We start from the raw sequence: 9,937 nt of genomic DNA on the forward strand, positions 1-9,937 counted from the left end.
CTCTTTTCATCTACTAGATTGTAAGCTCTTCGGGGCAGGGTCCTCTCCTCCTGTATCACTGTCGGTATTAGTCTGTCATTTGCAATCCCTGTGTAATATGTTGGCGCTATATAAATCCTGTTTAATATTAATAATAATAATAATCTAGGGTGCCCGTAAAAATCACCTTTACAATTTGATTTTCATGTTGGGCCAGGCATTTGGCACTAATCATCTCAGTAAGTGGCAGGAAAATGATTCCCTCCCGTGTTCCAAGTCCTTATGACTAAACGTCAACAGTTGTTTAAAACAAAATGGGTTTGAGGCACCTTACTTTAGAGCAACAAAAACTTTTCTCTGTTTGAAAATCTGGGAGGTTCAGAGAGCCCCTAAAACACCTCCACCAAAACTCTGTTTCTGTTATATGATGTGGTATCACAGTAGAACTATGGAGGAAGACCCACCTATCAACATACAGGTCCATGAGTTACATACAACTCGTACTTATACCCACAACTGTCCCCTCTGTGCAATATTGACATCTTCCACTGTGTAGCTATACCCAACAGAGATGGCAACAACTGCGCAATATTGCCAGGCAGAGAGGATGAAGATTAAAAAAAAAAAAAAAAAAAAACCTTTTATTGTTACCCTACACAAAGGACAGGAAAGGACAGAAGAAGCCGATTAGTTCTATACATAAATATGACAGTCTCTGGCACATATGCAGATATAGCAGAATATGCACTTACCTTAAAGGAAGTGTTCTTTAATTATGCTTAAAATTAGAGTGCTTGGTGTAAAGAGTCCTCCCTGGGTGAACAGACCTGTGCCTAAACATTACTAGAGGTACTTGTAGGGACCTTGTGGTACAGGCAATTATCTATAGTAATCATTAAAAGTCTGTAATCCCAGTTAGGCTCCAAACCTGTACACCTGCAGGTAGGTGTCTGCACATTATATAAATGCAAAAAGTAGACTGTCAGAGATTCATTGGCCATGATAGATCATAAGCAGGGTGGTTACACAATTGAAACAACCCATATTACACTGACAGGGGTGCTTACAATGGCCAGTTTTTATTCATATGGTTTAAACCTTTTAAAACCTTTATAACCTTGCTATAACTGACAAAATGTTGGAGTTGGATTGTGTTTGACTTTTACGTATATATAAATTGTATGGGTTTATCCATTTCTTAAGGTGACCACACTGTTATGCATTTTTTTTTTTTATCACGATGAAGAACATTGTTACAGGAAGTGGAAAACCACAGATCTACTGGCGGAATGAACAGGTACTAAAACTATGTTACAGGAGTCTAAGAATATGAAAACTGATGTTAATGCAAGTTAAAGACTATTTTATTTGTCCATAGCTAAGTGATAAGTAATAAAACATTTAAAAGTGAGTTTGTGAATTTGTACAATACATAATAAAGAAACATTGCAGCCAGAAGCAAAGGCATTTTGCATGACTGAAGTGGTGGATAAAGGTACCAAGAAGTATTGACAAGGTAGTACTAGGCACCGTTGATGGCTAATACAATGTTTTCGAATTTTACTGCTTACATTTTGCAACAGTAAATAAAGTGCTTGTTAAGCAACTTATTTTCCTAGACATGGAAAACACTTAAACCTGCAGACCACTATATTTATAGAAATGTTTCTGGATGAACAAGTTAACATCTCCCAGATGTGTTCTCTACATAAAACACTGCATATTTTGCAGAACTCTCAAAAGCATCTTGTGTTATAAACAGAAAGTTGAACATTAATGTCCCCATTTATAATGCCAATTACAGTGAGGACCAATGTCATAACTAAACACAGTCCAAAGCTCTTGAGGTAATTTTACTTTAATAAGAAGTGTAGTTCCTTATGTTGATAAAGTTTACTTTATCTTCATTACTATCTGTGTAACCCTTTTAAAGGCTGTACAAGATTTGGACTAATATATATACATATATACCCCATACATTTATACACATACATACACACATCCACACCACAGATGACTGCTCGAAGCAAACACACATTTTATAAGTATTTTTTTTTTGTTTATCATCTAATATCATGGCGAGACATGTAAATTTTTTTTAAAAAAATGTAAAATTTAAAGGAAAACTCTAACCATGGTAAATAATCTTTCAAAAGAGAAAAACTACAAATGACAAACAAACCACATATTTGTAAGGCAACAAGACTGACAAAATGCTGCATTCTTGCGTGAAATGTGGTTATGGCCAAACAGAAACATCCTTATGTTATCTATCATAGCTAATAACTGTGCACCTCTAAAACCATTTTCTAACTTTTTCTTTTTCTAAACAGTGATCAGTTAACTTTTAAATCATGATCACAGGTCCCAGCACATACATTCAAAAAACATAGTAGGACTTACAAAACTACTGATGCCAATCAAGAACTCCAGTGGCCTACGCTCGCCAAGTGGTGCATTGATCTACCCCCATCAAACACATAAATAAATAATGGCCACATTTCACACTAAAAACAACTTCAAATGCGTTATTGAAATCAATGCCAAGCAAATTGAAGAATACAAATAATTACACAAGCTGCATGAGTCAAATCTCCAGATTGAGCTCTTGTACTGTGACACATTTCACTCCTCCCAGGCCTTAATCATCTTGAGTCCAGTGTGGCCCAGCACATTATTCTGCATGGTCAAAATCTATTTGTGTTGGGGAGTGGGGGTAGGTGGGGTAGAGGAAAAAAAAATAGAATTCGGGTTTGATTTAAATAAGAAGCCAAAGTTTAGGCACCACCTGGACCCGACTCTTTCAGTTTGATGCTGATTTTTTTCTTTTTTTTGTTCAGCACTAGTCTCATTATATATTTCCATACAGCAGACCGGTCCCTTTCTTAAGGCCTATTTTTGCTTGTAAACCTTATTACTGATGTGATGCTATATGGTTTCCCTTTTCTCAGTTCTGTTATTGTAAATTGTATATTTGAAAACTTTTTTGAAAAAAAAAAGGAATGTTATAAATAAGAACCCATAACGTTCTATTTCTTAATATTATCTATGGAAATAATACATAAAATAAAATGCAAGTTTTTACATTAAAGGACAGCTTCCAGTATTGGTATATGCATTTATGATGACAAGGATGAATAATTAATCATGATCATCATATGCAGTTTAAAAACTCTGAAGTACCACAAAAATACCCAGAACTCTATAGTAATTTTAGTCACATCTATGTATCAAAATTGTGAAAATGTTCTTGAAGGCTGAAAAGAAAAAAGGCCTTTCTTTTTTTTTTTTTTTTAGAAAGCACACACAGATGTGGAAATGGACATGCCAGGCAATTCATCATAGTGTAAATAGAAGAGAGGACAACAGCAAAGTAAACCCAGAGTACCATATGTTCCCATTACCAGGATGTTATCCTGCATAAACTGATAAAAGCCATGCCAACTGACAGTTATTCCTTCTGCCTCACATTTTAATTTAGGAATATTGCATTACTTTGCATTGCATAATAATTTCATGCTTCAGTGTAACTGAAAACGTGTGATGTGAGAAAAAGTCCTGACGGACCAGGAAATACTTTTCGAGTAATTCACAAACTGGTCAATTAGTTAGGAACACAAACTGCTGAATTGTTTAAAACTTTATATATAAATAGCATATATGAACTGAAGGAAATAGATGGCAAACATATATTACTCATTGCCTTATGTGTTAATGCAGTTTCACCAGCTAGAGTCCAAATCCAGCCTAATTGTTCTTTAAAGTTTGGAATGAGGGGAAAAGTAAAACGAACAACAGTTGATTATGTAATTTGGCATTACCATGATCTTGTTGCATTACCTTCTGTTGTAATAGAACACAAGTCATGAAACTAGCCTTATTGACAAATCTGTGAAAGCTGCATGTAAAGAAGAGATACGGACTGATCTGGCTGACAAAGAAGATAAACTATTAATATTAAAGAGTATATAAATTTTTTTGCACCACTGTACAATAAATAGAGTAGCAAATGGCGGATAGAGACACAGGAGGATTAGAGGACCCTGCAGACAAGCTTACAATTTGGTATGATAGAAAAAAAAAAATATTTTAAGAGTGTCTGTAAAAACCCAATTTTATGGATATCCGTAAAAAACGCAGAAGTCCTGTATTAACTGTACTTTACTAAGCAGCCCAGTAAGCTTTTGCCCTCATTTTGGACTATGTTTAATGGAATTCTGTTTTAAAAGAAACTTTAGGCAAAAGTCACAAGACATTCACAACACAACCACCATAACATGCCTCATACTACTCCTACCTAGATCCCTGCCCACCAGGTTCTGATGCCATAGACCTCTGCAAATGGGTCCAAAAATACTTCTGGGTGTGGGAAACACATACTGTCTACATGATTTCCACAAGTTGCCTAATGTCTTCATAACCAAACACCAAACCTGAATATTGTCACATGGGAACCAAAAAGCATGCTTACCACTATGCAAGTTTTTGCTTTTTAAAAATCTCATCACAAAAAATAAATATTTAATAGATAGCACATGCTATCTTCATACACCTTGAAATGTAATTTCTAATTGAATGCAAGACTTTCCATCCAAGCCCATCCTAAAAGCAGTATTGAAGAAATGAGTGTGATGTAAGCTCTCAATGTATCTGACACTGCATCTATGTAAAATATTTAGCTGTTACTTAAGTAGTAAACATTTAATGTTGTACGTTAAGTATACTTTGATAATATGAATATAAAGGCTTTCCCGTTCAGCCAGAAAAGCAATGCATCTAGAAGGCTATCAATTGTATTGTCTTCTCTGTATTTTATTGTTTTTTAAATACCTCCAAATTCACGCTATACAATACACATTTCACCTTCACTTTCTGTCTTCTTGACATACATATTGGGTAAAGGTGGACAAATCAAGAAGTAAATGTCTACATTACTGGCAAATAGATTATTTGTATATGTCATTGTATATGTCATCCTATGTCACCTCCCTTACATCCTTTTCTGGTACAAAAAAAGTACCCGCATACAAATGTATTAAATTAGCATGCTGTACAAATACTTTACACTTTTCAGTTACTGCTCTTCGAGGCAGGAGAACAGTTAGTTACAATTTACCATAGCTGGATTATCCCCTTTAATGCTGAAAGAATAAAGCTTTTGTATATAAATCAGCAATGTGTGACTTCACCACTTATGTAAAACAACAGTGTGGAGATGTGCCATATTACTTTTAAGTACCATAAAATCCCATCATCAAGGGAATATACCAGCATTTATTGTTTCCATTACCTTGCTCCTGCTGTGGGTAATATTTTCTTACTACCTGTGACATCAACGGATTTGTAACATTCTTGTAGAGCAGCTTTTAGGAGATGAGTTACTTTCAACACCCTTAACATAGCAAAAAACTACAACCCAGCATACCAGGGTTAAGTCATACCTTGAAAAGATTGTTTCGCTCGGTCAACTAGTTCTTCTACGGGATAACTGGCAAGCTCTCCCCTTGCATGTTTTGTTTTGCAGTAGGTACAGGCATTTAGGCATCTAAAAAATAAAATACCAACATTAACATATATGTGGCATGTGCATTTATTTTGTACTCTTACACGAAATCTTGCTAACTATATGGGCTGTAAGGGTTGTAGCATACCTGTGTGAATGGACTTTAAATGAAATACTGTTTTAAATTTATATATAATAAATAGGCCATAACTGTCACAAACCCAATGTATATGGCAAAATCTGTCGGTTGTTATAAGCAGAACATGTATCAAGATATCAACAGCAATAGAAAAGTGCCAAACTGTCTTGAACCTAACAATGCCTGTTTCACTGCTTGTCCTCACCTTTAGCTTATTGGAAGACTGCCTGTCTTTTTGGCAAGGTGATCTGCTCTAGTCTGAGCAATGCAACCTGGGAGCCTTTGCAGCAAAGACCACTATACCTGTAAAGTGCTCTGGTGAACACCAGCAGCGGCTTAGACTACACCAAGCCCAACCCTTCCTGAGCTCTATCAAGCACCCACTGCCTGCTTTAGTAGATTTTGGCCCCAACATTTAACCACAACTAAATATGAATTTTGTATTATATGCTTCTAAGCAAAAGCGCTGCCTGTGCATTCATGAATTAGTATGTCTAGAAAAGAGCTAAAATTTAAGCAACTTTTCCATTGTGTACTCCGTTTATGTTTTTCAATGACAACTAAAGAAAAAAAAATCAAACAATAATCCACCGATATTTGGTAAGTCCAACATATGAAATAGATTTAATAGGTCTGAGTTAACATGCATGGTTTCATCCTTTGTGTCATATGTTCTGTAACCTTAATGGGGCGGGGGAGCTTCTAAATAATTACAAATCAAAAAGCAAAGATATAAAACTTAAATAATAATAAAAAATAATAAATAATTGATTTAGTACTGTTAAACCTATGAAGCACATAATTTAGCAAAAGCTTTGTGAGCTCTAATATTTTTAAAATGACAGAATGGAAGGTCACACAAGTATGGTGCATTTTCATACTGTACGACTGCTTTGGATCAAATGTCTACCTTCAAATAGACTTAAAGATTTGAGCAGGAGACTGGTAATCTGGGTCATATACTTAACACACAGGATTTCACATATGAAAGAGAACCCTTTGGAGTGCCACATTCTCTGAGGCAAAGATTAAACTGTTACTAGAAGTGAACAGCTCTCATTTAAAGCAGAAAGGTTGGAAGAATGACCATACAGAAAAGGAGCTGCAGTGATGCAAGTCAATTCTGATAGAGCTCATGAAGCAAGTTGGGGGGAAAAAAAAGACACCCCAAATGTTGTGTCAGTAGCTGCATAAGGGTCTCATTACGGATGGTACAAATATAAAATAAAAGCTCTATTAATCTTCACTGTCAGTTTGTGTTTTTGAAGAAATGACATTTGATAAAAATGTGCCTTTAAAAACATCTTTCTTGACACTACAGGATCTGACATAATTCTTCCAAGGAATATTTTTGTTCATCTGAAAGACGTAGGAAACACAGGGTTAGCATAAGCTAGTAATATTCAGGGCTGACTATAAAATAGAGAGACTAGAGAGACACATGAATAACTAACTTACCCATTTTTGTTTGGTACAATAGGGAGATTTACCTTTAGTTTCTGCCCACAGTCATCATAACATGAGGAAATGAGCATCAAAACATAGTGGACCTTTAAGAAAATAAAAACCTTTTTGTACAGGTATAGCTCTATGTTTACCCCAAGCATGTTTAAAGCAGAAGTAAACTCCGCTTAATAAAAAGGGCTGATGAGCAGCCTTTCATGGGCACTCCGGCCACAAACAGCTCAGGTGTAAAATCTTGGCATCATTCTCTGCTGGGATCAACTCCCATACCCGTCAGGTAGTTACATCATGATGACTTATCAAATGCGGATGGCCAAGGATTCTGAATCCAGAAAAATGATGAGTGATCATGAAAGTGCCAGCATCTGATGGAGAGCACAAACTTCAGATACTCTTTTTGATCACGGACAAATATGTAATTTTTAACTAGGGGTATAAAGAAAAAGTTTTAACTTTGTTTTCCTGAATTTATATTTCATAATATATGGTTTGACCTACAATTAAGTAGTAATAATCAAGGCAATCTTAACTAGAGATAAAAGCATTATAATTAACAACTGTGACAAAAAAGCCACTGAAGCAGCAAGAAAGAACCATATTTTATTTCAGTCACCATACTTCATGTTTGGGATGGGCTTTAGTGGTGTTTACAATAATATTTTTTCCCCCAAACATATTGATCTGTTCCACTGCCATATTGCAGCAGACAATAGTAAAATTTAAGAAAAAAAATATTTTGCCACATTAATTATTGTATATATTCAGGGTTCTCCCCAGGCCCTTTTAGCAGGGCGCACCACCTGGCACTTTTTAGCACCCACCCGGCTGTTTTTGGGTGGTTACTAAAGAGTTTGGTCACAATACAGGGGCTGCCACCCACCTACAATTTCTTCCCTTTCGGCTTAAAAAAATTTCTGGGTTGAGCACTGATATTAAAATAAATTTTTTTGGAAAATGATTTGGGGTACCATTAAAATGCCAATCCCCATGGGGTGTAAGGGAGGAGTTCCTCCCCTCCCTGTATATTTAGTAGACCAAAAGGAATAAAATTACAGAAGATGTTAGGGTTTACATATACTTTATTGCATTGTTTTTTCATTATGTACCTACGATGCACAGGAGGACAAAAGTACAAGCCTACTTTTTATATATATTTATGTTTTATTCAGCAAGGACAACCATGCTTCTCTATCATTATAATAATCTTCCTCAATCTGATATGGAGAAAAATCATATTTTAAGATTACCGTTGCAGGAAACTTTGGCTATCAGTAAGAATTAGTATCTTAGTTTTAAGATACTGAATATAATATATTGGCAAAGGAGGTTTCAAATATTGGAGTATGGAAGATGCATTGCATAAACTTTGCTCCCTGGTACACTACCTAGTGAGTCGCTGAACTGAAACAATCATGCGCTTACTGTGGAAACTGAATTTCTATTCCTAATGCTTGTTCCAGGCCAGTGGCTTACCAGTGAGTAAAAGTAGGATTAAAAGACAGCCTTAAAAATAAAAGCTTTTAAATTGGTTCCACATACTCATCCTAAACAACAACAGATCATGCTTTTTGTGGTCTAAAATTGTGCATTACTGATCTTCTGTGCATACTGTAAACAAGCCACATAAAAAATTGCATTGTGGGCATAATCAAACATGAAATAATAAACTACTAGCATTTCCCATTTATGAGAGGTGACATAATTAACCCCAAGAAGAATTAGGATATTGCCAGTGTTAACAGCCATTAAACCTCATTCACATGGAGGGCTGTATGTACAGGACAGCCAGCCAACTGCCCAACTACTGGAAAGCACTCACCTCTAAATGAATGAGAGCAGAATGGGCTGAATGAGTGACCTGTAGTATTATAAAAGACAGTAAAAATACAAAACAAATGTAATGTCACCTGTGTCAGTGTGTGTGTGTGTGTGTGTGTGTGTGTGTGTGTCAGTGTGTGTGTGTGTCAGTGTGTGTGTGTGTCAGTGTGTGTGTGTCAGTGTGCGTGTGTCAGTGTGCCTTTTGTTTATATTTTTACTTTTTTGTGGATTGTTTTACAAATTTCTGACCTGTAAAAATGCCTTCTCAAAAACGTAAGGCAACTGGATGAATGCAATCAAAAGCAAAAAAAAAAAAAAAAAAAAAAAAAACAACGTAGACAAGCAAATCCTGAGGACAGGAATAGAAGACATGACAGGCTGCACGAGAGAGCTACTACATCTAGAGCTTCAGAGACAGTACAACAGCGTGCGACCCGACTACAGGAAATGAGAGAAAGAGCCAGACGATCATGGACTGCACAACATTTTAGCTTTGCATTGGAAGGATTCCACTATGATCCACATAAAGACTACTCACAGCATGCAAGTGTTACCATCAGAAAAATGGAAATGGTTTGTAGGTACTGTCAAACCAAGAAGTTTAAATCTGAGTCTCCTGGTATTTGCTGCAAAAAAGGCGAAGTCAAACTCTGCCAACTGGAAACACCACCACAAGAGCTTTGGAATTACTTTGGGTGTCACACCTCCAACATTAAAAGATGTGAGGCATGCATACTGCCTGCATACTGTATTAAAGCCCAGGCAGCAACTGGGCACTTGACCTTGCCAGCTTTTACACACTGTGTATGTTTGCAGAATTGTACAATTATTTGTAACATTCTGACTTCTTTATAAATCTTAAGCAGTCAGGAAAACAGAAAGAGGTCAACAGCAAGACTAAATGTATACTTGCACGATCTTTAATTAGAAAAGTACAAGGTGTGTTAAAAACTTATAAACAAAAAAAGTAAAAAAAAAAATTGTATGTATATATGTATGTGTATATATATATATATATATATATATATATATAT

General features: G+C 35.8%; 1 protein-coding gene across 1 annotated transcript in view; it reads right to left on the bottom strand.

Annotated features, from left to right (window-relative positions):
- Window positions 1-9,937, bottom strand: part of CDKAL1 (CDKAL1 threonylcarbamoyladenosine tRNA methylthiotransferase) — a gene marked incomplete in the record, with an annotated part of 329,662 nt that overhangs the window by 234,062 nt on the left and 85,663 nt on the right. The window contains 1 exon segment of the mRNA XM_072411623.1: window positions 5,421-5,524. Within this exon segment, the coding sequence (XP_072267724.1) occupies window positions 5,421-5,524 (104 nt within the window).

The sequence above is a fragment of the Pyxicephalus adspersus genome, chromosome 5 (genome assembly GCF_032062135.1).
Source record: "Pyxicephalus adspersus chromosome 5, UCB_Pads_2.0, whole genome shotgun sequence".
Taxonomy (NCBI): Eukaryota; Metazoa; Chordata; class Amphibia; order Anura; family Pyxicephalidae; genus Pyxicephalus; species Pyxicephalus adspersus.